We start from the raw sequence: 27,771 nt of genomic DNA on the forward strand, positions 1-27,771 counted from the left end.
ACCCCGGTGGTTTAACTTGACGTTCATGCAACACAAAGGGTGTACTGATCCATTCAGCAGCAGAAATATTTTTCAATATGCTGTCAAATAATTGAATAGAAAGGACAAGAGGGACAGGAGTCAAAAGATTCCTAAAACAATTCTAAACCTTTATTTTCTAACAAGGAGTGAAAAACAAAAAAAGGTAAACATTGAAATGAAAAGATTATACACAAACTCGACCACTGCGTGCCTGCAATATCAATAATAATAATAATAATTCGAACCCAGAGGAGACAAAGTAAATTGTGATAGAAGTGAAGTGTTACTTTAGTTTGGAAGGAGAGGGAAGAAAGTTGAGGAACAGACTGAAAAACAGGACAGAGAATCAAATAATTAGTCTGAGGGGCGAAATCTTAGAATGAAAACAAATGAAAGAGTCAGTGGTGACAGAGAGATAGAATGTGAGAGAGGTACAGATACCTATTTTGGGAAAGTAGCACCAAAAACATGAATGCCTGTTTTTCACACTTCCCAAAATATCCAAAATGGGCTTTATTGAAAATGCAAAGTCCCCTCCAACAGCCCAGCCTTAAACAAGAACCAATACAAAACAAATACAAGCATTACCACGGTGACCATTATCACCTAGGATACAATGTCATTCACAACCTTCCAAAGAACTGAACTTCAGCTTTAAGTTAGCTTCATGTCCAAAATCCCAAGAAAAATGGATCGTGAAATAATTCATTCCTACTTCAGTAAGTGGGTAAACTGGACCTCCTCGTCTGTCTGTGTTCGACAGGCTTGTGTCAAACTAGCATTTAATATAGCTGAGAACACATAGCATATTGACTGACTGAGTAACAGACTGACCTCAGAGAACTGGATCCCTAATTAAGACCAAGATAACTGCTCTCCTATGACAATGCCAGCCAGCTTACACTCCAAAACACTTTCACAGGGAGGATGGAGGGAGGTAGATAGAGAGAAAGAGGGAGGGGGTGTAAAGTACAGGGCAGAAGAGAGGAATGTGCTGGTATGTTCAAGGGGGATGGAGAATGAGACAGGAGTGTAGAATCTAGATGTAGGATCTCAGAAAGAGAATCAGTGTTAGTGTTTGAATGTGATAGGCGCGGGAGCTGTATAGAGGGGGGGTAGGCAGGGGAGCAGCCTGCATTTCTTTCCACAGTTTGACAATGTCTTTCCGCCCAGAATCTGTCCATTCTATCCCTCTCCAAACGTTTGACCATTCTTTACTCCAGAGCTGCATCCATAACCATATCACAAGATCTGAGTGAGAGAGAGAAAGCGAGAGAAGCGTGAGTTAAACTGGTTAACCTTTTTTAAAACATGTATTATAACTAATGTATATATTTCATGAACAAAATTGTGGGTCTAACTGAAAATAAACAAAAATAAGAAAACAAAGCGAGGAGGTCAGTTACCTCGGGGTGTGTCTGGATGGGTATGTGAGGGGGTGTGTGGTTGAGGGGACAGGTCTTCTTGCACTCCGAGGCGTCCAGCGACCGGGGTGTTCCCTCCACCCCTGTGACGCCCCTCTGGCTCTTCCTCTTCCTCTTGGAGTCTTTAGCCCGCCCCCCACGGCCTGCTCCCTTCTGCTCCTGGAGCTCAATCTAAGGACAGGGGTCAGGACAAAAACATGATCCACTACATAACCAAAAGTATGTGGATACCTGTTCGTCAAACATCTCAGTCCAAAATTAGATGTTGGAACATTGCTGCCGGGATTTGCTTCCATTTAGCCACAAGAGCATACATGACGTCGAGCAGTGATGTTGGGCGATTAGGCCTGGCTCACAGTCGGCATTCCAATTCATCCCAAAAGGTGTTTGATGGGGTTGAGGTCAGGGCTCTGTGCAGGCCAGTCAAGTTCTTCCACACCAATTTCGACAAACCATTTCTGTATGGACATTGCTTTGTGCATGGGGGCATTGTCATGCTGAAACAGGAAAGAGACTTCCCCAAACTGGAAGCACAGAATCGTCTATAATGTCATTGTACGCTGTATCATTAAGCTTTTCCTTCCCGTCTCCCGAAACATGAAAAACCGCCCCACACCATTATTCCTCCTCCAAACTTTACAGTTGGCACTACGCATTGGGGCAGGTAGCATTCTCCTGGCATCCACCAAATCCAGTCGGACTGCCAGATGGTGAAGCATGATTCATCACTCCAGGGAACACGTCTCCACTGCTCCAGAGTCCAAGGCGGCGTGCTTTACACCACTCAAGTCGACGCTTGGCATTGAGCATGGTGATCTTAGGCTTGTGTGCAGCTGCTCGGCCACAGAAACACATTTCATGAAGCTCCCAACGAACAGTTCTTGTGGTGACGTTGCTTCCAGAGGCAGTTTGGAACTGTGTTGCAATCTAGGACAGACGATTTGTGTGCGCTACGCGCTTTAGCGATCCCGTTCTGTGAGCTTGTGTGACCTACCACTTCGCGGCTGAGCCGTTGTTGCTCCTACCACTTCACAATAACAGAACTTACAGTTGACCGGGGCAGAAATTTGTCGAACTGACTTGTTGGAAAGGTGGCATCCTATGACGGTGCCACATTGAAAGCCACTGAGCTCTTCGGTAAGGCCATTCCAATAATTTGAAGGGGTGTCTACACAAACAAGTATCTTCCCACACTTCAGTGTTTTAAAGTAATTGAGCTAACTATTACTAAATTGTACATTTCAACACCATAGGAGTTAAGCTAATACAACATACACAGCTAAAGTTAGAGGTTTCCTAGTCTCTCACCAGTATGAGTGTTCTGAGTGTGTGTCTGTGTGGCTCTAAAGCAGCCTGCAGGACTCTGTGAATGGTGCTGGTCTGGTCCAGAGACACCTCCAGCAGGTCTCCCTCTAGCTGTAACTCCTCTAGCTGGGTCCTGGTGGTCAGGGACAGCTCTATCACCGGGCCTTTTAGTGATGGGACCAGCGGCAGCAGAGAGCCCACACCTGGGTGGAGGTACGAAGGGATAAAGTCAGATAGATGGCGCACGTGTGTGTGTGTGTGTACACACACAGGGGTACAGTCAGATACATGGTATGCGTCAACAGTAAAGGGCTACATTCAGACAGGGAAAAAGGTACATCATGGACTGGAGTTCAAATGTTGTCTACTAACCTGTAACATTGTGGTGAGACTTTACTTTTTTGCTTACGCCGTTTTCACATCCAGCCTGCATGCCGCCATTAATCTCTTTCTTTAGGGTCTTCTTGGGAGAGTTCTCCTCTGTGAGGTCTATCACTCCATCTCCTTCTCCTCCCTCTGAATCTGATAGCACTATCACAGACTCACAGTTCCCTTTCTTCCCCTCCTCCTCCTCCTCCTCCTCCCTGTGAGGCTGGTTCTGTTTAAGCTCCTGCAGCTTCTCTAGTGCCCCCTGTATCTCTGGGCTGTCCAGTGCCTCCTTGGCACGCCCCTGCCAGGTGATGGCCCTCTCTGTGAGACACTGCAGAGCCTCTCCCTCTGGCAGACGGACAGGCAGCCTCTGGAGTGCCACCAGCAGGGCCAGGATGGTCTCCAGACGCGGGCGCCGCGAGCGCTGGCACCGCGGACACAGGAAGCGTGAGTCCCAGTCCCACCAGCAGAGGGGGTTGGTGGGGTGCCCTGAGGAAGGCAGGAGGGATGGGAACGGGACACACCCACCATGGAACCAGTCTTTACACAGGTGGCAACGCAGCAGAGGGGGGCGTGGCGCCCGGCCACACACACACACTGACTGAGGAGGAGTGCTGCTGCCTGTCGTTGTGTGGTTACTGTCCCCGTTCTCCTTTCCACAGTTCTCAGAGTGGAGGGCTGTGTCTAGCTCCATGGGGTCCTCCCCCCACCTCCCACCTCCATTTTCCTTGTCCTCCCGCTCTGTCTTGATCTCTTTCTCAGCCTTCTTCTCCACACCTGGTTTAGACAGGTTGACCTTCTGGAGCCTCAGCAGAGCCTCTTTCTCCTGGTGCTCTCCCTCTTTAAACGCCATCACCTAGAGGGACAGACACGGATTATGCACTGCCCTGTACATTTAAGTAATTGTCTCATGTCTTGTCTAGTTGTCATCTCTGCCTTTTGTTTGTATTAGTCTGAGGCCCCGTTGTAGCCCTAATAGAAACTGTTGACAAATCAAGTTGTTTGAATTTGGTTATGACATACCGACACCTGCAATGTTCCCTCAAAATTGTGAAAATTATTTGCAACTTCCAAGCATTTACAGTAAACACTGAGGTTTTATCCACTTTAAGTTAGTTTCACAGTGGTTGAGTAGGCTACTGTGGCTATTTGATCATAATGTAGGCCTGCCAGTGGACTACCATCAAAAACAATGGAGAAGATGCATAGCAAAACATTTTAACATGGAAATAGCTGTTCTATCATTCAGCCTATGGTAGCGACAATGTGTGGTGTTCAATGTAGGCCTACATTCCATGAGACTTGAAAAAAAAACATGCAGGGCTTGACAGTAACCTGTTTATCCACTTCTCCTTGGCTGAAGGATGTGACTGAAAATGTGTTGCTTGATGCAAGAAACCACGTTACAAAATAAACTGCATTAATATTCCCATACCATTATTACAGAGAACAAGACAAATTATACTACCCTCTGCCTATTGGCTAAATACAACACTTCCCCCTTGAAGCCAAAAAAAGTTATTTACCGGACTGGCTTTTCAAAGATAGAAATCTACACGTGTTGTGTTCCTGTAGGAAGCAATCATTCCCCTATTGCGGACTACAAATCTATAACTGAGCTAATAACACACTAACTAGCAAAGGCTATGAACAAATGTGCACACGCAGCTCTCGCTTTGATCTCAAAACAAGCACATCTACTCACGACCGCTCATCCTGTAAACACAGTCCAGTTGGCTCAGATCCATATATAGCAAGGGTCTAGTTGCATATAGTCCTACTGCAGCTCTGATTAGTTATGCCAAACAGGTCTGTGGAGGGTTGAATCGTGCCTGTCAATGCAATAAAATCCTACTCTCATGGGTTCTGCCTTACTAAGTTTGACATACTAATAAGCCTTGCATAGTTCGTTTTGTTTCGATATGTCGTATTGAAAGTGGCTAATGTTGATTCGATCACAATTCCCACAGTAAAAAGAAACGTTGATAGTGTTAACTAAGGAGAAAAACTCTAGAAAGTTGAGTGGAGTTCAATCTCGTGCTTCTTTGCGCAGGCTAATATTACTTCTGCGCGGCAGTCCCAGGATGCTGCGCGCCCATGTGTAGCTTAGAGGGAACATTGGACACTGGTAAATAACACACTAGAACTTGACAGCCATAATGTCTGGCTAGGCCAGACTCTATACAGACTCACAATGGCACCAGGGTCTCTCAGGTCCTGAGCAGAGAGGCCCAGAGTGTTGGTATCTGGGTCACCTAATGGATCCGTCTCTTCTCCCCTCTCCTTACGTTTCTCCACACACGGACACAACACCTGCAGCAAGAAAAAGATGATGCTGTTAGTAAGACCCACACATTCACAGACAAATTAAAATAAGGGCTAACACTAACAATATTCACATGCACCCAATTCACAGTCAGTCTCTCACTCTTTCTGGTGTTCCCTGAAGTGTTAGTGATTGATATGTGCGGCAAATACCAATCTTAACCACTGTAGATAAAGAACTAAAAAGGCTCACAAACGCACTCCACCCCTGGCCTCTCTGACCTGTAGCAGGCTGTGCTGGCTGCTCTTCTTCAGGAAGGTCTTGGAGGCCTTGTCTCTCCAGGAGTGGGCGCTGGCTACCTGCAGCTCCAGCTGCCTCAGCTCCTCCATCCTGACAGGGAGGTCTCTCCCTATCGCCACCAAGCCCTCCAGGTCATCCAGACACGGGTAGTGCTCCCCATTCTACAGTACACACACGGGAGAGGAAGAGAAGGTTAATAGAGGACAAGCCAGGGTTACATTCAGCAGGACACAACATTGTGGAACATTCACATGTATTATGTTGAACAAACATGCCTCTGACATTTACAATAAATAATTCACATCCGCTGTATTTATGCATTTTCTATCTGCGACATTACACAACGTTTGCCTATTGAACGTGGTTATAAGTTTATAATAGACAGCAGGAGTTGGTTCTACTTGCCTGGATCTCCTCCAGGTCAGTGACCCAGGCCTTGGCTCGGCTCAGACAGCCCTGGAGAGACAGGATGTTGGGCAGCTTGACTGGGATGAGCTGGGCCTCGTTTACTATGGCATCCAGGGTGGACAGAGGGTGCTTCTGCCTGCAATCACACCAGGAGAGAGAGGGGACATTAGGAAGAGCAGACAACCTGAGAACTTGTGTAAGTGAGAGATGAGAGAGAAAGAAAGAGTGACCGATTGAGTGAGACAGTGAGGAGAAAGAGAGATTCAGTATGAGTCATGTGTCCCTCACCGTTGCTCCAGGCAGATCTGGGCCTTCTCCTCCCATCGTTCTGCTATCGTCAGGAGCTCCTGAAGCTCTGCCATGGCTGTTTCCACCGAGACGCTCTGGGGAACATTGCAGCCCACCTCCATCAAGTTCCTGAGGACCGCCAGGGTCATCTCACCGCCCTCGGGCCCCAGGGTCTGCCGCACCTCGCCCAGCCAGCGGCCCTGCTCCTGCAGCCCCTTAAGGAGCTCACACTCTGGGGCATCGACCGGCAGGCCAGCCCCCTTTTCCAACAGGGCCTGCAGTTGTTCTGGGGGAGCGGAGTCTCGCCGCCAGTCCCGGTCGCTCACTAGAGCCCGGGACTGAGTCTGGAACTCTTCTATTGTACGCAGGACTGCCTGAGAGAGAGGGAATTAAAAAAGGAATGAAAGGAAGTAGGGGAGGAAGAGCGGTGTGGACATTAACAGCGTTCCAGCTACAGCAGGTTTACTGGTTTCCTCTGGGGGCTCAGATCTAGCTGGTGGATACTGACCTGTACGTCCTCCAGCTGGCTCATCACACAGGGCAGGTTCTCCATCTTCTCCACTAGAGCCTTCAGCTCTGCCAGAGTCATCCTCCTACACACACATACACAATAGTGTGTGCTACTGTGGGTATGTCATTGAGCAGTCCAATGCAGTTGTGGGTATGACAGTGTTCGATATGATTTAGGTCATGCGAGTGTGTTACCTGGTCTGTGTCTTGTTGAGAAGTTCAGTGCTTGTCTGCTGACAGTTATGTGTGTCAGTGAGGACAGTGTTGAGTCTCTGGAGCAGCTCGTTGTCAGGGAACTTCTTCTCTGCTGCCTCTGCCTTCAGGACCTCCAGGTCTGTGATGCCTGGAGTTAAAACACAGTCCGTGTCATTACACACCTTTTGGAACATTTGTTATTCTCACCCATCTAACTCACACAATTCTAGAACAGTGTGTTCTACCTTCCCATCTTATGGGTTGTGTCTATGGCATTTCTCACCTATCTTGTTGCCCTCTTCCTGCTCCAGAGCCTCTTTCACTCTGTTGGCCCAGGAATCAAACACCTCTGCTCGCACTTTGAGCCGATGTAACATGGCAAACAGCTCATCCAGAGTGTACCTGTACCTGGTAGGGAGGAGGAAGAGACAGGTGAGGCGCTGACCCACTGTCTCTGTGGAGAGACTCACACAGAGACAGTGGGTCAGTAGTACCTGAGGTAGAGCTTGTCTGTGGGGCAGCTACAGAGGTCCTGTGTGTGGTAGAGACAGACGAGGCGTTCAGGGCAGTTGGAACAGGCCAGGGCAGACAGGAAGCAGGTCGTCTTGCAATTATCACACTGCCTCTCGTCATCAGGCAGCAGCTCGAACGCCTCCCTCTCTGCCTCTGTGATACCCTGATTGACCACGACACACAGGGATTTAGGAAACCACGACACATGGAAGAGCAACACTGTATACCTTGATGACAGTCAGTATTATGCAAGATACCACAACAAACACCAACATATCTAAGAAACTCATAAACCAAACAGACAACATTACGCAAGAAACCACAACAATCAAATTGCTCCCACAAACCAGTCATTTTACTTACTGCTGAAGTCAGTGACCAAATCACAGATAGTCGTCTTTCACACACTCAACTTCTAGATTAATAGTCTCACCCTCTCCAGCAGGCCCTTGCGTAGCTTCCTTTCCTCCTGGACGATGATGAACATCTCTCTGTGCGTGGCAGCGGCCAGGTTGAGGTCCAGCTTCTCAGGGCAGGCGGCCATCTTACAGGTCAGCTCCTCGTGAGAGAAAACACAGTACCGCCGCAGGCGACGGTAGTGCTCGATACAGGAGCGCCCTGCAGGCAGCTGGCGGAGGGAAGGGAGAGAAACAGACAGAGGGAAACAGAGGGAGAAAGAGAAAACCAAGGGGAAATTAAGAATTTTGAAAAGACTACATAAAAACACCCATTGGAATAGAGGCATACCCAGTCTGCAGTGCAGAAGTTAACGGCTTCAGCAAAATTATATCCCTGATTGAAGCCGCTGTGGTAAGCCCTGGGGAACGTGATGACAAACTCGCCAGCACACTGGTTGGTGCGTACAACCTGTCAATCAAATGGAAAGGAGGTTATCAGCATGGACATTTCTCACAGTATTATCGATCATCACTAGAATATGAAGATGTGTGTATGTGTCATTACTCACTGGGACCCCGTGAGACATGAGGATGTTGGGGTTCATAATAGTAACCAGCTGATGGAGGAGGTCAGGCTGGGACTCAAACAGCTCTGGGGTCAGCTTCTTCATCACCTCTTCTAACCGTTCTGCTGCTACAGAGGGAACCCCGTACCACGTCTTAGGCTCACCCCTGCAGGAGGGGGCAGAGAAGGGAACAGCTTTAGTCACACTAACAATATCTATCAGTCAGTACATCTAGAATGCTGTAAAAAGACAGTGGACCTAAAAGGACAATCATCTACAGATGAAGTGCCTATTCATTTCTCATGTCTCCTGTACGGTTTGTAACATGTCCTGTAGTGTGTGGTAGTTAGTGTCCTATTTACCAGTGCAGGTAATTGATGGAGTAGCTCCAGTGGTCTTCGATGTGCCAGCAGAAGGCTGAGAATACCATGCCCACGTACAGCCAGGGCACCTTCATACCAGAGATATCGGCGTTGATGTGGCACAGCACAGACTGCTCCAGCACCGGCATCACATTCAGGTTCCAGCCGCTGCGGGCATAATCCTGCAGACAGAGGACCATGTACAGGTAATGGTTTAGAGGAACTGTATATAGTGTTACATGAAGTAATTGTAAATAACTTGGTAAATCCCTCAATTAGGGGAAACAGAACCATGTAGAGAAACTGGCATATGAAGACCTACAGGAGTGAAATGAGCAGTTGAATTAAGGAGACAGAAAGGAAGATTGTTTAGTAGCTAGTTACCGCTTCCTCTTGTGAGAGGTTCTTCTTGCCATTGTTCATGGGGAATCCACTGCCAAACTCTTTAGAGTGGATGTCGGCGCCATACTCCACTGTCACATCCTCCTCTATGCTACTAACCAAGCGCCAGAACTCTTTCTCCACCAGCTCTGTAGGAACCATCTTCACACACAAAGGTTGTTACTAACAAGATAAAAACTCAACCGATGTTCAGAATGAATAACAGTTTCTGTCCACATCAGAGTAAAGCATTTGTATTTTAGGTTTGTACAGGGCTACGTACATGGACAGGCATATTGAAGTAGTCTGCTTTGTATGTGTCTGCCATCTCCCCAAAACTCTGCAGGGTGTATTCTCTGGTAGCCTGCTCAAAACCGAAGGCCTCCGCTGGTCTTTTACACTCCTACAGGGAAGTAGAGGAGAGGCCGACATGAGGACATTGAAGAGATGGATTGGACAGAGGCAAAGAAAATTATTACAGATGAATGTAATGCTAAGTTGATTCCCAGTGATTTTCCTAACTGGTTTACTTAAGTGATAATGCCCTCGAAGCCGGTGTTTAAAGGATATATTGGCACGTGTCAATATATCCTCTAAAACACCAGCTTCAAGGACATTATGACTTTTAGACAACGGGTTACCAACATATTACAATAATGATTGACATATTTTTCATTAAAAACATTATTTTGATTAATTTAATTAATACTATTTCATCATTCCACGAGATATAGACCCACCTGTTGTATAAACGTCAAGCCTGTGTTTTATTTTGTGTTACAATTTTATAAATCACTATTTGTTCGTTCGACATAGTGGGATTGTGTCTTAAATTAATTATGTGACGAATTGCAGTGAAAATGATTTCTTGCGCAATTGGCAAAAGAATAACCATGGTAAATGTAGGTACATTTACAGTCAAGCAATGTCGTGTGGTCCGAAAATAAATAGTCTTCATTTGTGCGCTAGTTACCGGTGCTTAGCAACCAATTAACAAATAAAAATTATCTTATCCATATGTTCATATAACGTAACCTGCCCAGTCTCCACTTTATCAGCAAACTTGTCTAAACAGCATGCATAAAAAAAACTAATTGGGCAAGTTAGCGATTTATCACAACAGTTTGAGACAAAACTATCGGTAGAGTGGAAAACGTAAGTACAAAAAAAATATGCACATTTTTTTATGTGCACTACGTCATCACACACAGCCTTTTATTTACAACAAAGTCAGCCTGAAAGAACCACCTCTGGTGGGGATATTTTTGTATGCAGATTTTATAATATTCACATAAAAATCTGTCACAAATTGGATGGAAACCTAGCAACTAACTCCCCAGGTTAAAATAGACTGGCTGGCTGCACCCACATAGAATGATGTTTGTTTGACACAACAGGATGCTGTGGTTCTCCATGACTCTCTCTCACCTCAGCCACACATTTGGGGCAGCGCCAGTTGCCCTTGGGGGCTTCAGTGAGGGGGGGCAGTAGACAGAAGGTGTGGTAGTTGTCGTCACAACCGTCACACAGCAGGAGCTTCTCATCCTCGTCGCCACGGCCACACATCCGACACACAAACGAATCCACCTTAGCAGAAACCAGAACAGATTAGTGAGATGGAATTTAAGTTCTCCATTTAAATTGACAGTAAAAAGCATGAATTGGCGTACACCCAGTTGTTGGAAAGTTGCTAACTAACGGAATAGAACATTTTAATGTTTTATCCATTAAATTATTAGGCGCAGATACAGTGAGTATACCAAACATTAAGAACACCTTCCTAATATTGAGTGGTAAATCCCCCCCCCGCCACACCCACCCAGTATAGTGTTCAACTATCTTTGTTTTTCCATTTAAAATGTCCATCCTTATGACTAGATTATCTATAACATCTGATTTAGGATCAGATAATAGAGGGCTGGATTCCCAGACAGAGAATCTCCAGTGATCACGCTCCTCAGTACAGGATTAGTCTTAATCCGTCTCTGGGCAACCGGCCCATAAGGGTGAATTGAAACTAGGCCACTTACAAACTGGGGGTTGCTGAGGTTACGTCTCAACCTCATGGTCATCTTGGTGCAGGGCCCATCACCGTTAGGGTCGTCTTGGTCCTTTTCATCATGTCTGTCACCACCATCATCATCTTCCTCTTTCTTCACTTTATTCTTGACCGTGACATTAGAAGGAGGCGGTGGCGTGGGGGTGACTGTGCTGGAGTCTCCCTCTTTGACCTCTCCTGGTTCCTCCTTGTCCTGGACCGCAGCAACTGCATCACGGACAGTCACAGTCTGAGGCAGCTCTTCTGGAAGGAGACCAGCAGTAACCTTACCCAGCATTCAACACAGACTGACTTGATAAGAGACTGCATCTGAAATTGCACCGTATTCTACTTTTTCCAGACACACCCAGTGGTGAGGGAGGGGGGTGAGTTGTTTTACCTTTCTTGGGGATGCTCTTATTCCTGGGAACCAGTCCTAGCCCCATCATCTTAGGCCCTGCCCCGTAGATTTGTAGTTTCTTCAGCTCAGGGTTCTTCTCTATGTCCTCCTCTGTGGGGTCAGGCTAGGGGACAGAGGTTGAAGGTCAGTAAGGAGATGTGGAGGTAGCAACTCCAATACACTTTCAACTATACTGAGAGGGAATGGAGAAGCAGAAGGGACAAGGAATCAGGAGAGAGTGAGGATGAGGGAGAATATCAGCAACTGACGTACTAGAGGAGAGGACTGGCTAAGAGAGTAGAAACACTACCAGTATATCTGTGACAATTGAGTTATTAAACAAAGGTAAAGACACACCACTCTTATAGCAAAAGCAACAAAAACACACACTTAGCAACAAAGGAAACTAATTTGGGGAACCAACATACAAGTTTTAACTGAGCTAAACAGTGATCACATTTTTATATAAAACACCAACAAAGCGGTAGTGAGGTGTCCCCGGCCTCAGATCCTAAATCTGTAAAAATTGTGTTTCTTCCTTCTGAAGGGGCAATGCTTGAGGCCATGAATGTAAAAGGCTTCTTTTGCATATTCCAAATATTTGACTTACTCCCAAATTAAACTGTCTAACAGGGTTTTTGCCAAACACAACCTACCGGTTTTTAACTGAGTGGTGCACTCTAATAGAACACATGCAGTCACAATAGCACTGCAGCAGACCGGGGTATGAAAGCATTAATAGTCAACAGCAACGCAATGATGCACAGAGACCTAGCAGTAAAGCCACCCAAGAAAAGTACAAATGAGAGCAAGAGATCAAGAGAGAGAGATCGAGAGAAAGATCACTGATTTCACAAACAAGGACAGGTGAGACCGCTTAATGCTGATGCATTTACACAGGCTGTTTCCAGGAACAAACAGTCTGAGTGGGTGTGTGAGTGGAATAAGGGCTAAACACAGATAAAGCTTGATGCCAGGCTGATGAATGGTGAGGTTTGTCAATAGTTATAAAACGAGAGCAAAGGGCGCCTGGCACAAAATGAAGGTCGAGAGACAGAGGGGTTTGTTTCTAAAGAAACAGAGCCAGCTAGAGAGACGGGGCGAGAAGAGAGCCAGGAAGGAGCGAGAGCGGGCAGGCGCATTGCACTCAAGAGAGACAGTACCGATGCAGAGATGTGTTGAGAGCCAGTAGTGAGAGGGTGGGAGGCAGAATCCTCTGGACCCTGCATGGGGAGACAACAGCAACAATGGACTGAGACAGGAGGAGGAAAGAGGAGCTGAGAAAAATAAAAAATTAAGTAATTGAAGGGAACAGGGCTGAGTGGAAAAAAGGCATATGGAGAGAGATGGATAACATCAAATATATAGGCCTAGGTGTGAGACAGCAATGTGCTAGCCAAATACAATTGTGCTTGTATTGATAACGTCACAAGCACTTTTTGATCTGTATATACAGTGGGGCAAAAAAGTATTTAGTCAGCCACCAATTGTGCAAGTTCTCCCACTTAAGATGAGGCCTGTAATTTTCATCATAGGTACACTTCAACTATGACAGACAAAATGAGAAAAAAATAATAATCACATTGTAGGATTTTTAATGAATTTATTTGCAAATTATGGTGGAAAATAAGTATTTGATCACCTACAAACAAGCAAGATTTCTGGCTCTCACAGACCTGTAACTTCTTCTTTAAGAGGCTCCTCTGTCCTCCACTCGTTACCTGTATTAATGGCACCCGTTTGAACTTGTTATCAGTATAAAAAGACACCTGTCCACAACCTCAAACAGTCACACTCCAAACTCCACTATGGCCAAGACCAAAGAGCTGTCAAAGGACACCAGAAACAAAATTGTAGACCTGCACCAGGCTGGGAAGACTGAATCTGCAATAGGTAAGCAGCTTGGTTTGAAGAAATCAACTGTGGGAGCAATTATTAGGAAATGGAAGACATACAAGACCACTGATGATCTCCCTCGATCTGGGGCTCCACGCAAGATCTCACCCCGTGGGGTCAAAATGATCACAAGAACGGTGAGCAAAAATCCCAGAATCACACGGGGGGACCTAGTGAATGACCTGCAGAGAGCTGGGACCAAAGTAACAAAGCCTACCATCAGTAACACACTACGCCGCCAGGGACTCAAATCATGCAGTGCCAGACGTGTCCCCCTGCTTAAGCCAGTACACGTCCAGGCCCGTCTGAAGTTTGCTAGAGAGCATTTGGATGATCCAGAAGAAGATTGGGAGAATGTCATATGGTCAGATGAAACCAAAATAGAACTTCTTGGTAAAAACTCAACTCGTTGTGTTTGGAGGACAAAGAATGCTGAGTTGCATCCAAAGAACACCAAACCTACTGTGAAGCATGGGGGTGGAAACATCATGCTTTGGGACTGTTTTTCTGCAAAGGGACCAGGACGACTGATCCGTGTAAAGGAAAGAATGAATGGGGCCATGTATCGTGAGATTTTGAGTGAAAACCTCCTTCCATCAGCAAGGGCATTGAAGATGAAACGTGGCTGGGTCTTTCAGCATGACAATGATCCCAAACACACCGCCCTGGCAACGAAGGAGTGGCTTCGTAAGAAGCATTTCAAGGTCCTGGAGTGGCCTAGCCAGTCTCCAGATCTCAACCCCATATAAAATATTTGGAGGGAGTTGAAAGTCTGTGTTGTCCAGCAACAGCCCCAAAACATCACTGCCCTAGAGGAGATCTGCATGGAGGAATGGGCCAAAATACCAGCAACAGTGTGAAAACCTTGTGAAGACTTACAGAAAACATTTGACCTGTCATTGCCAACAAAGGGTATATAACAAAGTATTGAGATAAACTTTTGTTTTTGACCAAATACTTATTTTTCCACCATAATGTGCTAATAAATTCATTAAAAATCCTACAATGTGATTTTCTGGATTTTTTCCCCTCATTTTGTCTGTCATAGTTGAAGTGTACCTGATGAAAATTACAGGCCTCTCATCTTAAGTGGGAGAACTTGCACAATTGGTGGCTGACTAAATAATGTTTTGCCCCACTAACTGAGCACTCAGAACGCACAGCACACAGAGTTCAATAATTAGAGCAGCAAATGAAAACAAGTACAGGATGCATACAGGTAGCTACAATGTTCAATGGTAGGTGTGACAAAATTAACAAACCGAGACAGGAGAAAGAGAGACGGGTATAGAGCAGACCTACCCCACTATTAAATGAGTCAAAACAGGAACATTTTCACATCGGGCTAGAAATTAATGAGGAAATTATCTCAGAGAAAAAAATGTCCTCATGTGTGCTACTTATAGAATCCCCATACTTTAACAATGACAGCTTCTCCAACCCAGGCTTAAGGACATGTACTAGTCTGTGGCAACCTAAATGACTAGAACATGACACCCTCAGCACACAGGGAGACAAACACCCACCTGGAGGTGACAGCATTCCCTCCTTCATATGCCCCCCTAGACACAACTACGACAACATAACCAACAAAAACGGGTCATAACTCCTGCAGCATTGTCGAACACCATAGTATTCCCCTTGTCAATGGTAGGCTTCGAGGTGACTAGTATGGTAAGTACACCTATAGCTCATCTCTTGGCAGTAGTACTGTAGACTACTTTATCACTGACCACAACCCAAACTCTCTTCGAGCGTTTAGTCAGTCCAGAGACACCCCTATCAGATCACAGCAAAATCACACTACTTGAACAGAGCTATGCTCAAATCATGAGGTATCAGAACCAAAGGAACAGAATAATGTTCAGAGATAGAAGTAAAATAGTGTGGAAATTTACCAAAAAACTATTAGGCAACAACAAATTCTAGACAATTTCCTGGACAAAAGGCTTCACTGTAATAGTGAAGGAGTGGAAGAGCTGGGACACAGATTAAATTAATGACTAATTTGGCCTATTGACATTTAAAATAGATTATGTTATGAATACGACAATAACATACACTACATGACAAAAAGTATGTGGACACCTGCTTGTCGAACATCTCATTCCAAAATCATGGGCATTAATATGGAGTTGATCCCCCTTTGCTGCTATAACAGCCTCTACTCTTCTGGGAAGGCTTTCCACTAGATGGAACATTGCAGCAGGGGCTTCCATTCAGCCAGAAGAGCATTAGAGAGGTCTGGCACTGATGTTGGGCGATTAGGCCTGGTTCGCAGTCGGTGTTCCAATTCATCCCAAAGTGTTCGATGGGGTTGAGGTCAGGGCTCTATGCAGGCCAGTCAAGTTCTTCAACACCAATCTCAACAAATTGTTTCTGTATGGACCTTGCTTTGTGCACACAAGCATTGTCATGCTGAAACAGGAAAGAGACTTCCCCAAACTGTTGCCACAAAGTTGGAAGCACAGAATCGTCTAGAATGTCATTGTACGCGGTATCGTTAAGATTTCCCTTCGCCTAGCCCGAACCATGAAAAAACAGCCTCAGACCATTATTTCTCCCACACCAAACTTTTCGGTTGGCACTATGCATTGGGGCAGGTAGTGTTCTTTTGGCATCCGCCAAACCCAGATTCATCCGTCGAACTACCAGATGGTGAAGCGTGATTCATCCCTCCAGAGAACGCGTTTCTGCTGCTCCAGAGTCCAAGGCGGCGTGCTTTACACCACTCAAGCCGACGCTTGGCATTGAGCATGGTGATCTTAGGCTTGTGTGCGGCTGCTCAGCCATGGAAACCCGTGGAGCCATGGAGCTCCGACAAACAGTTATTGTGATGACGTTGCTTCCAGAGGCAGTTTGGAACTCTGTAGTGAGTAGACTGACAAATGTTTTTACATGCTACGCGCTTCAGCACTCAATGGTTCTGTTCTGTGAGCTTGTGCTGCCTACCACTTCGAGGTTGAGCTGTTGTTGCTCCTAGGCATTTCCACTTCACAATAACAGCATTTACAGTTGACCGGGGCAGCTCTAGCAGGGCAGATATTTGACAAACTGACTTTTTGGAAAGATGCCACCATATGACGGTGCCACGTTGAAAGTCACTGAGCTTTTGAGTAAGGTCATTCAAATGCCAATGTTTGTTTATGGAAATTGCATGGCTGTGTGCTTGATTTTATACACTGGTCAGCAACGGGTGTGGCTGAAATAGCAGAATCCCCTGATTTGAAGGTGCATCTTCACACACACACACAAAAAAGTATATGCAAAATGAAAAGTGAGGTGTTTATTGCCAAAAGGAGACATGTCTAATTATACAAATGCAACAATAAATTTTTTGGGCCTTATTCTATGGATTTCACATGATTGGGAATACAGATATGCATCCGTTGGTCACAGATAACTTCAAAAATGGGCAACAGGACCTCGTGATAAAACGCAATTGTATTCGCTGTCCATAGCTTATGCCTGTCCATTCCATAACCCCACCAAGGGGCACTCTGTTCAAAACGCTCACCCACACAACACCATACACAGGGTCTGTGGTTATGAGGCCAGTTGGATGTACTGCGAAATTCTCTAAAAACAAAGTTGGAGACTGCTTATGGTAGAGAACTGAAAATTAAATTATCTGGAAAAAGCTCTGGTGGACATTCATGCAGTCAGAATGCCACTGCATAATCCCTCAAAACTTGAGACACCTGTGGCATTGTGTTGTGTGACAAAACTGCATATTTTAGAGTGGCCTATTGTCCCCAGCACAAGGTGCACCAGTGTGATGACCATGCTGTTTAATCAGCTTCTTGATATGCCACACCTGTCCAGTGGACAGATTATCTTGGCAAAGTAGAAATTCTCACTAACAGAGATGTAAATAAATGTGCGCACAATTTGAGAGAAATAAGCCTTTTGTGCATATGGAAAATGTCTGGGATCTTTTATAAGAGCTCATTAAACATGGGACCAACACTTACATGTTGCGTTTATATTTTTGTTTAGTGTACATGATTATATGGGCGTATGATACAAGTTTAACTCCATGACTACTATTCAAGTACTAACAAAATCCATCACTGATAGTCTACATAGATAATAACATCTACGAATGCAACATGATTTGTGTTAATGGCAGGTGTTGTTCTCCCCAAGGTATTACACTGACAGCTCTGTAATAACCAGAGTAGAGTACTATTTTTTTCCACTTCCTGTTCTCAGAAGGCAGCACATCACCCAATGAATAGATTTGGCTATTTATAGATTATGGGTGTTGATTATTCAGTGGTGGAATGTGAGTGCTTACATGAATGATCAACACGATCATGGCAATGGGTAAAAAAACTTCTGTTAAGATCTGTGAAAAAGGTTTTTAAATAGCACGCACACAAAGGGTGACAGTGTTAAAAGGGAATATATTAAGTCATTGTGGACTGTGTGCTCATAACTCACGTCTGGCTGGAGGCGATTGGCTCGGCGTCCGTAGCTGCTCATCTTGGAAGGCTGGACAGACTGGCGTAGGGGGATGGAGTGGGGCTTGTATTCTCTATCCACCTCTTCCCCATCATATAGCTTTGGCTTAGTCTGCTACACAGACAAATCCTGGGGTTAAACCCTGTTCTACTTCATGACTATGGATGGACACCATTTATTAACAGCGCAACTATCTTAACAAATAATGAATGCAAGTCATGTAGGTCAATGCATGTCAAATTCTATTTGATAGATCATAAGTTGATAGATCGCTTATGTAAGCACAAAAGAGCAGGAGCAAAGTGGGTGAGTAGCGTTACCGGCAGGCTGGCCCCAGCATGAAACACCTCAAAGGGGTAGACAATCCTCTCGTAGTGTGAGCGCAGGAGGGAGCCAATGTTCCTGCCAGTTGGGTAACCAAGCTTCTGGGCCACACGAGCCCAACGCCGCTCCTTACTGACTATATCAAACCCTCCCTCCTCTATCACAACCTACAGCACAAAATAATACAGTAAGTGTACAGTCAGCTCAGTTTTACTGGCTTAATAAGTACAGTTGAAGAGTGTTAGCAATAGTAAGATCTATCACAATTTTGAAAAGAATGTCTTTTTTTTTGTTATACTGAAGTAAGACATGCAACAGGGGGTTTATTGAGAAATGACATGAGTCAGTCAGCTCCAGCACCTTGGACAGGCTGAAAAGGTCCAAGATACGCCTCTCGATGTTTGGGATCTTGAGGGAGGATCCCTGGATCTCCCAGAACTTGGCAATCCGGTCCAAGTAGTTCAGCTTGACTCGGGTCTCCGCCTGAGGAGAGGGGGGGGGGGGGGGGTCAGGAGTTAATATGATTAGATGGAGCAAATTTTTTTTTTGAATCTTTGAGTCAACCAGAACAAGTGACTTCTAGAACAGTTATTCAATATCAAGACTCAACCATTCAGTGATACAACATAGGATGGAGAGAGACAAACCTCTAGCTCATTGAGTCTCTGTATACGGGGTGTGAAGCGGAAACTATCCACCTCCACAGCAAAGGGTGGCTGCCAGTCCTGTAGGGGAAAGGGAACTCTTTGATCAATGTCTGTTTGATGTAAACACTTGTCATTCTGTCTCCTGCAATCTCAAGCCTTTGCTCAGCTTGTAAGAGAGAAAGAAGACGTTACTTTTGTGGTGTGCTGGACACAAATAACTGTGAGACTACATCAGATTGGTTACGGTTGGCGGAAAACAACCGCATTCAACTCTACAGGTTTCAATGGGTTAAATGATAGATGCGTATCAGTAAACACTTACAGCAGGAGGACGAATCTTGCAGATTCCAGACTTCTCTGCAATTGGACGGATCTTGGCAATATAGCCCAGGGGATCCTGAAACTCCTCCCATGATGGCTCGAACACTGGGCACTCAGGAGGCGGCACAAAGTCTTCCCCCTCCATCGCCCTGGCAAAAGGTAAGGCCAAGAATCAGCATGTCAAGTCACCACACAGTGAAGCAACTTATTTTGCAACTGTCTTAAGTGCTAATCAGAGTCCAAAGCGTGTACGCGACCGCAAAGCAGTGTTCTAGAAAATTGGATGGTTGCTTTTCATACTTTTAGAATTCTCTGCGCGGTTCAAGCAATTTCTCCAGCTGTCACCACATTCAAATGAATAGAGGACGCGTACGCAGAGAGGCGTTTGTTGGGAAGGTGTGCAGTTGGGCTATGCGTCTCCCACAGACGGTGGTTTCAGAGCCGTGTAGCTGTGTCACAATGTGCCGCCAGACTCCCTGCGTCTGTGTGCTTTGAATTACGCTTTATCACATCACCCAAATCTAAGATTGTTTATGTAATATTTGTAAACACATTCATATCTATCATAAAAATATATTTTTTTAACTTACAATCCTATCAATAGGGGACAAGAAACATGTTGAGACAAGTTCAAAATTAGGCTACGGGTCAAACAATCACATGGTCTTTTTCCCTTGGGATTACCCATTATTAAAAAAGTTCATAAGTACAGCTCCATAAATCTAATTGTATACATTAACAGCGCTTCAGAGTATGTTTTTCATCAGCTCAAACAAAGAGAAAGGGGCCCAAGGGAGACAACCAACATTTTTGAATGGCCATTGTTTCACAAATCTTACATGATCCTTCTACTTGTGGATAACATTTTTGAATAGAATCCTGTTCTGATATTTGGAATAAGTAAACAGAGCATCATGTAATCTAGTTAAACTGCATTTAGACATGCAGTCCAATTATTTTTTACACTAATTGGTCTTTTGACCAATCACAACAGATATTTTCACATAACTTTTTCAGAGCTGATCTGATTGGTCAAAAGACCAATTAGTGACAAAAATACCAGAATTGGGCTGCCTGTCTAAAACGCAGCCTATGACGTCAAAAACCCAAGCCTGTTAACCCAAGAAGGGGGAGGAGTTCTATGTAACTGGTCACCCCTCCCCCTACCTTACAGCCACAACAAATAAAGCACTTCTTACATGGTGTCATGGATATGTCTCATAAGATGCATCAAGAGGTCAAATTGGTGTTCGGTTATCAATAGAAAATAACACAATAACAAATAATGGTGATATGAAAAAGTCCTACTGTCTGGGATGTGTTTTGTTTACTACAATTGATTTCACAAGAACTGAGGTATGTTATCTGAGAAGGCCTCCTACATTTCCTGTCAATAGAAAATAATGATAAAGACATTTGAGGAAGCTTAGTACTCAAATGTAGGGACAGATTCTCAAATTGTAAAGTCCCTAATCTCAACATACAGACTTCATAGGAGTTAAGGCTAAATTACTAAAACGGAAGGCCTGATTGCACCCATCCACTTAACAAGACCAAATATGGGAGCAATCCATCCAAGTTAGGTAACAAATTCATGTTGTCATTGTCAAACACCACACAATATGGGCCATTTGGCACATATGGGTCCTTGGTGACAAGCTAGGAAAATCAAGGAGTTTGTGATTTCTAGCAGCTTAACTAGTTAGCTAACTTACTTGATAAGATGTATATCTAACTATATAGACTTACATCATTTTAGATAGCTGGTACTTGGACAGCAACTCTTCCTGACACGTTCAGCGTGGTCAAAGACGAAATAATGAATTCAGATGTCACCAATAATGGGCCGTTTAGGTGTCTTGAAAGCTCACGGGGTCTATTGTTCAGCACTGGGTCACGATTAGGGTGGCTGAAGCGAACGGTCGTTATGGCCTCCACTTTTCAGCCCCCTCCCAGGCAGCACCTCCGGTCTCAGATATCACTGCAAATTGGCGTGGAAGTTTAACTTGACATATTGGTTACTCCTGTTTTGGACGTGTCCCAAGCCAGATGTGAATTGATGAATTTTATATCAAAATATTCCGGACAATCCCGTAGACACTTCCTTCTCCTGAGACTATCCTCCTTACTTTGTTGTTGTTTAGCTAGCTGTCGTTGGTTGGCTAGCTAACGTTAGCAAGCTAGGTCCAGTTAGCTCACGTAAAGTTGGCCGTTTTCAGCCTCGCTTCCCCCTTAGACCCACTTCTATTGATGTAGAAGTGTAAAGATTATCCACTTCAAAGACTCGTTTGCTTGTACAACGAGTGACTGTGAGAATTACGTCCCCATCAAATCAATTTGTGACCAATTTCGCTATCCCCCGTTCATCCTGTCCGTGTTAGACGCCATCTTAGTTTCATCATTGCCTAAGCACAACCTTAAATCTCTCAACTACTGACTACGACAGATTAGTTATTTGAGCGGAAGAGAGGGTAGGAATTAATCCCTCCACATTCGCTCGTTTATAGAAAGTAGTTCATAGACACATTTTGTCTTATCTTGACCTATTTCACGAATTATGATGCCCATTCACTGAATTGTATCACCAATATACGCATGGCTACATACAGTTAGTATATAGTTTAAAATGTGTGCCAATATTCAATGAATAAGAATGGCAGCAGACGGTACTGCACATTCATTCAGATGTGGAGGATGGCAGAGTTGCATGATGCATGCACGCAGGTACGTGACACGGAGTAATATACCTACTGGCACCTCTTGCTATCAAAATGCTGTTGACCGTGATGATGATCGATTACTTTAAAAAAAAATGATGATCTGCTTAATGCTGGGAATTGTTTGCCTGATAAAATTAAGCATAAATGAAGGACATTTTTCCTTTCCTGTTTACCTTACAAATTTACACGACTGGATGAGTGAGCCATGCCTATTATAATCTAGTTTTAAACTGAAGTCATAAATCAGTACCTACTTAATTGTTTTTATTTAACTAGGCAAGTCGGTTAAGAACAAATTCTTATTTACAATGACGGCCTACCGGGAACAGTGGGTTAACTGCCTTGTTCATGAACAGAATGACAGATCTTTACCGTGTCAGCTCGGGGATTCAACCCTGCAACCTTTCGGTTACTGGCCAAACTCTCCAACCACTAGGCTACCTGCCTCCCCATAATAGGAATTAGGCTTGTGTTGGAGACTTAAAAAAAAATGAAGTACAAAGAAAAAGCTTTGTTGTCCAGTCCTAGGGACCGCATTCAGTATCACACCTACAATCAGTCTCAAGAATAATACCTGTTCCAAGAACATCACGTCCCAGGGACATCATGATCATGGGTGGCAGAAATTGCGTTTAGCCACTAGACGGTGCTGTTGATCACATTGTAAAACAGGGTTTAGAAAGCCCAATGATAGAGCTGTGTTCATCATCCATCACATTTGCTGTCAAGAAGACGTCAATAAAAGACAGAAGATCACTTCACTGCAAGGACACTTTTTAATATGTCAAAAGCAATAAATATTCACATCTCAATTCTCTATTCTTTCAGTTTACACTTACTACATACACAAATGAAATTCTTAGGATCATACTTGTTGTATGTTTAAAATAATATCAATTAGAGCTCTGACATACAAACATTTCAGTTCTTCAATTTATTATCTAACCTTCAGTCTAAAATAAAAATAATTCAATATTCAATCGGACCAAAGTCCCCCTGCTCCTCTTTCTTTCTCACACACGCAGGCATGCACGCTCACACGCGCACACGCACACACCTTAATAACAAAATGGAAATATTTATTTCCAAAGTTATTAAGTATTTGTAATATAATATGTACATTCATGTTTATACAGTACAATCCATTCAATAAGTGCAGATATATTCATGCAAGAGGGTTCACAAAGGTACAATACAGAGGAAATTAGACAGGAAATAGCCAACACAAAGCTTCAACATTAACCACCCCCACATACTCCTATTCTGGATTTTAAAGTCAATCTGTATCTTAGTTTTAACAAGTATTGTCTAACATTTCTAACTACATCTTACCATCCTAAAATGTAATCATTCCCTTTTGTCCCTTCTCAAACCCAGCATTGTTCTAACACAGTGCAATAGAAGGACAGAGAGAGGAGGTTCAAAAGGGGGTCGACAGAGATGATAGAGAAGAAGATGAGCAAACTTGTTTGATCTAATGACAAGCACATTCAGTAAGGTTGCTGGGGTGAAGGGTATTTGGGTGGTGGTGAGTTCTCTGAGGACTGGCAAGGGGGTATGGGAGGAGCGTTTTAAAAATAATGCCATTTCTGACTTTAAGACACCACATGTGCAAAATCACAAAACTGCATTACAAAGCGTGCTTGTTCAAAGACATATACTGTCCAAACACACGCCATGTGAGAAACTCTCAACAAGACCTGATGCTTGTAAGCGAGTCTCCTGATAATAGAGAGAACATAAACGGCAGGGTCACCGATTAAAGGAGGGTCATTGTACATGACCAGGTCAAAGGTCAAAGCCCTTAAGAGGATATTTCGAAGGGGTCTGGAAAGAGTTGATTCAAAACACATAAGACTACATAGACGTAATTTAAAATGGTCACCTATCTGTTAAGGTGAATTTAGAATCCAATGACCCCATTTTTAGACACTGCCACTGTAAGTTCAGAAGAAAGGGAGGGAGATAGAGAGGGTACACAACTATATTATAACAAAAATAATCATAAATATGAACTAATATTTTCAACAATCAATAATAATAACTGATAATAGAAGTTATCGATGGCAATCATCATAGAGAACAAAAAGAAATCACACTTTATAACACCCTCATTACATGTCAAAAGTATGAGGGAATTAATACATGTGTATATATCCTCTGTATAATCATTTATAATCAAACATCTAATCAATCAATTATTTATATATAATTAATCACTGGATCAAAACAGTTATGTAATTAGACAATATTCATCATACTCATAGCAAGTATATATGTAACATTTATTCAACAGCAAAAAAAAGCTTAAAAACATTCAAAAATATGATTTGTAGTATCATTAATCCACACACCCCATAGGGAATGCATGTAAATCTTATGAAATTAGATGACTTCTCTTAACATGTAGAAGACTATAGAGCCTAAGACTGCTATTGAACCGTGCAATAGTCATAAAAGTTTAAGACAAAGCAACATTTCTCTGAGGTCTGCATTCAAAAAGGATACCTTTCAGTGATGAAGACCTGCCATGGAAATTAACAAAGACATTAAGCTGAATAAATTATTGCAAAGTCAAGAGACATTTTTTGCAACTATCCTCAATGGCTGTTTACAATGCACAACCCTGCTGGAATGTCTTTAGCGTTGAAGACTTTTTCAGCTCCAGGTGGGTGGGGTTGGTCTTACTATTGGTCAGCATTATCCGAATCTCGACGACAGAGAACCAAATCTTGGTTGCTTCCTTCATTACGAGAGACTAGATTTGTCCAATTAATAACGTTGCACAATTACATGTTGGTACCTGTGTTTAAAACAGTTTCAAGCTCATGTCTTGGCAGTGTCCAGAGTTTCCAATAATACTTCAGACAGTGAAACACTGGGTTATAGGCCCTCTACTGTACATTTACTACTAGCATCCGTTCTATGGCTATAGAAATGGTTAATTGTGTGTGTGTGTGATGCTTTTTCCTGCCTGCTGCCAACTTCAACAATCTACCTCATTGCTCCTACCTGTGACTCTCCCTTATGAATTTGTGTGCTGAGAGCTTATAGAATACACCTGAGAAACTGCAACGGAAACTCTATACAACTGCAGTATACACTCAGTGGCCAGTTTATTAGGTACACCACCCGTTCAGAAAAATGTATCGTTTCTACAGAGAGCGAGTCACGTGGCTGTGGTTTGCTCTATAAAGTAGGCAGACAGGCATCGAGGCATTTGGTTACTGTTCGATCGAACAGAATGGGCAAAACGAGTGATCTGAGTGACTTTGAGTGTGGTATGATCGGCACGTCGGATCCAGTATCTCAGAAACGGCCTCCCTCATGGGCTTTTCATGCACTACAGTGTCTAGGTTTTACAGAGAATGGTGCGAAAACATCCAGTTAGCTGCAGTCCTCTGGGCTAAAACTTGTTGGGTGAAAGCTTGTTGATGAGAGGTCGAAGGAGAATGGCAAGCTAACAGACAGACAAATAACGGCGCTGTACAACAGTGGTGTGTAGAACGGCATCTCGAAATGCACAACTCGTCGATCCTGGTCACGGATGGGCTACTGCAGCAGACAACCACACCAGGTTCCACTCCTATCAGCTAAAAACAAGAAGAAGCGGCTATAGTGGGCGATCACCAACACTGGACAATTGAGGAGTGGAAAAACAATGCCTGGTCTGACGAATCCCGATCCCTGTTGCGTCATGTTGATGGGAGAGTCAGGATTTAGCATAAGCAGCATGAGCCCATGGATCCATCCTGCCTGGTGTCAACGGTACAGGCTGGTGGTAGTGGTGTACTGTTGTGGAGAATGTTTTCCTGGCACACGTTAGGTCCCTTTAAACTAATTGAGCAACGACTGAACGCCACAGTGTATCTGAACATTGTTGATGACCAAACCCAATGTACTGCCGTCCAATCTGCAGCAACTGCGTGAGGCCAAATGTTCCCTGTGGAACATTTCCGACATCTTGTAGAATCCATGCCCTGAAGAATTCAGGCTGTTTTGAAGGCAAAGTGGGGTCCGACCCAGTACTAGATGGGTGTACCTAATAAACTGACCACTGAGTGTATGTGTTAAATACATGATTGTGCTAGCCTTTGCCTATACTATACACAAACATATTTGTGTGCATACATGTGTTTTTTTTGTTGCTTTATGTGTGTTGATTCTGCCTGTGTGTCCTGTACTGTATGTGTGAAGGTATGTTTGTATGTTCAGGTATATGCATGCTATCCAGCTCCAACTCTCTCTTCTGGTCTCTCTGTCTACATGTGTGGGAAGCGGAGATGAAAGTAGCAGAGGCGAAATAAGTTGCGTTTCTTTTTGTCACTGGCGCTGTTGTTACTGCTGCTGCTGTCCTGCTCACCTCTACAAGCCCTGGCTCTATCTCTGGTCCTAGCTCTGCCCACTTCCTCCATCGTGCCCTCTGACCTCTGCCCTCTGTGCCCCCATGTTCTGTTCCTCACACTACCGTGCTGATCCGGTTGATAGGTTTGGATTTGGAGCTGACCCCTGTGCCAGTCGCCCCAGCCCCCGTCACCTGGGGCCCCTGCTGAGGCTGCCCGGGGTGCTGGGGGGGGTGAGGGCAGAGAGGCGTAAGAGGGGTAAGGGGGATAGAAGGGGGGGGTAAAGGGGAGTGGGGTGGGGGAGGGGGGATGGAAGAGAGAGGAGGGTACTGGGGCTGATACTGGGCGGCGGACGTAGCGTGATGGGCGTTGACGGAGGCGGGCGGCTGCTGGTGCTGATGTTGGTGGGGCAGCGTGCCAAAAATGAAGTGAGACTGATGTGGGTGGGCGGTGGGGTGTGGCGCGGCACTGAGTGGGTGCCCGGGGTGGGTGTGGGAGTGTGCGTGGGGGTGCGGGTGGGAGTGAGACAAAGTTAGAGGAGGTTTGCTTGGCACAGCGCCTCCCCTGATAGATTGTGGGGTTTGCGTGTGGTACAGGGCGAACTGGGGGTTCTGGGAATGTTGGGAGTGAGGAGAAAGGGGGGGAGGACAGCCCACCGCTATGTTGCCGTAGCGACCCTGCATGCCATGCTGGGAAAACTGGGAGAGATGGGCCAGCTGCTGGAGCTGGGCGTGAGGGGGGCCAAAAGGAGGGCGACAGGGGAGCGGCCCTCTCTGAAGGATATGAGGGGGCATGCCCCCGCCTGGCAAGGGAGGAGGGCCAGCTTGGACGTGGTAGCGATGGTGATGGTAGTAGGGGGGAGGGGGCTGCACGACGGCCGTGTGGCAGTACTGAGCATGCAGGGCCTGGATCTTGGAAGGGCCCCCCTCTGACTGGCACAGAGATGATGGGGAGTGAGGAGGGGGCCCTCCCGTAGTGGGTGGGGGGACAGGGGCGGGGTAGGGTGGCCCCGGTGGTATAAGGGGACTTGGCGGTTTGGCGCGTTTGCTGCCGAATAGAGAGCCCAGGAAGGAGCCCGTATTGCCCCCCCCAGGGCCGCTCCCCACTCCTGCTCTCTCTACACTGCTGGGAACCCCTCCAACTCCCATCCCAGCAGCGGTCTGTTGTTGCCCCGGCCCACCCCCCACCCCTGTTCCGGGGCTCAGGATGGGGCGATGCGGCCGGTAGTCTTCTGTAGGGTAGCAGCCTGGGATCACGCCCGGAACCGGGTAACACTGGTGGGGCCGGGGGCTGCTAATGATGGAACCCT

The 27,771-nt window shown here is 45.1% G+C and overlaps 2 protein-coding genes across 11 annotated transcripts in view; both read right to left on the reverse strand.

Moving 5' to 3' along the window:
- Window positions 1–127: 127 nt before the first annotated feature.
- Window positions 128–21,840, reverse strand: LOC109908162 (lysine-specific demethylase 5C). Of its 5 annotated transcripts, none has more exons than XM_020506690.2 (28): window positions 21,149–21,840; window positions 19,401–19,548; window positions 19,079–19,156; window positions 18,792–18,914; window positions 18,428–18,598; window positions 18,087–18,221; window positions 12,908–12,967; window positions 11,745–11,868; window positions 11,337–11,605; window positions 10,735–10,893; window positions 9,590–9,709; window positions 9,310–9,468; window positions 8,926–9,107; window positions 8,567–8,729; window positions 8,347–8,466; window positions 8,033–8,227; window positions 7,581–7,762; window positions 7,370–7,494; window positions 7,087–7,234; window positions 6,890–6,974; window positions 6,382–6,755; window positions 6,091–6,229; window positions 5,667–5,846; window positions 5,313–5,432; window positions 3,123–3,975; window positions 2,754–2,953; window positions 1,428–1,616; window positions 128–1,272 (listed from the first exon to the last, which is right to left on the reverse strand). In XM_020506690.2, the coding sequence occupies exons 1-28, from the start codon at window positions 21,151–21,153 to the stop codon at window positions 1,264–1,266; spliced, it is 4,815 nt and encodes a 1,604-aa protein (XP_020362279.1). In that variant the 5' UTR covers window positions 21,154–21,840; the 3' UTR covers window positions 128–1,263. The 5 variants fall into 5 exon arrangements, with proteins under 5 accessions (XP_020362279.1, XP_020362280.1, XP_020362278.1 ...); XM_020506691.2 differs by having other exon boundaries at window positions 11,337–11,608; window positions 18,087–18,218; window positions 21,149–21,839; XM_020506689.2 differs by having other exon boundaries at window positions 11,337–11,608; window positions 21,149–21,839.
- Window positions 21,841–22,876: 1,036 nt separating this feature from the next.
- LOC109908163 (IQ motif and SEC7 domain-containing protein 2) overlaps window positions 22,877–27,771 on the reverse strand; it is a 70,588-nt gene continuing 65,693 nt past the window's right edge. For 5 of the 6 annotated variants that reach the window (XM_020506695.2, XM_020506696.2, XM_020506698.2 and 2 more), the window contains one exon: window positions 22,877–27,769. In XM_020506695.2, coding sequence (XP_020362284.2) covers window positions 26,579–27,769 — 1,191 coding nt within the window. In that variant the 3' untranslated portion in view covers window positions 22,877–26,578. The remainder of the gene's footprint in view (window positions 27,770–27,771) is intronic. The other variant, XM_031794436.1, reaches the window with a different exon arrangement.

Source organism: Oncorhynchus kisutch, linkage group LG17 (assembly GCF_002021735.2).
Source record: "Oncorhynchus kisutch isolate 150728-3 linkage group LG17, Okis_V2, whole genome shotgun sequence".
In the NCBI taxonomy this organism is placed as follows: Eukaryota; Metazoa; Chordata; class Actinopteri; order Salmoniformes; family Salmonidae; genus Oncorhynchus; species Oncorhynchus kisutch.

What these genes read in the sequence shown, in the direction of transcription:
- LOC109908162 (XM_020506689.2), bottom strand. An exon ending in CTCAACACATCTCTGCATCG is followed by an intron (nt 11,869 to 12,907) that starts GTACTGTCTCTC and finishes TCTGTCCCCTAG; the next exon opens with CCTGACCCCACAGAGGAGGA. An exon ending in CACTCAGAACACTCATACTG is followed by an intron (nt 1,617 to 2,753) that starts GTGAGAGACTAG and finishes CCCTGTCCTTAG; the next exon opens with ATTGAGCTCCAGGAGCAGAA.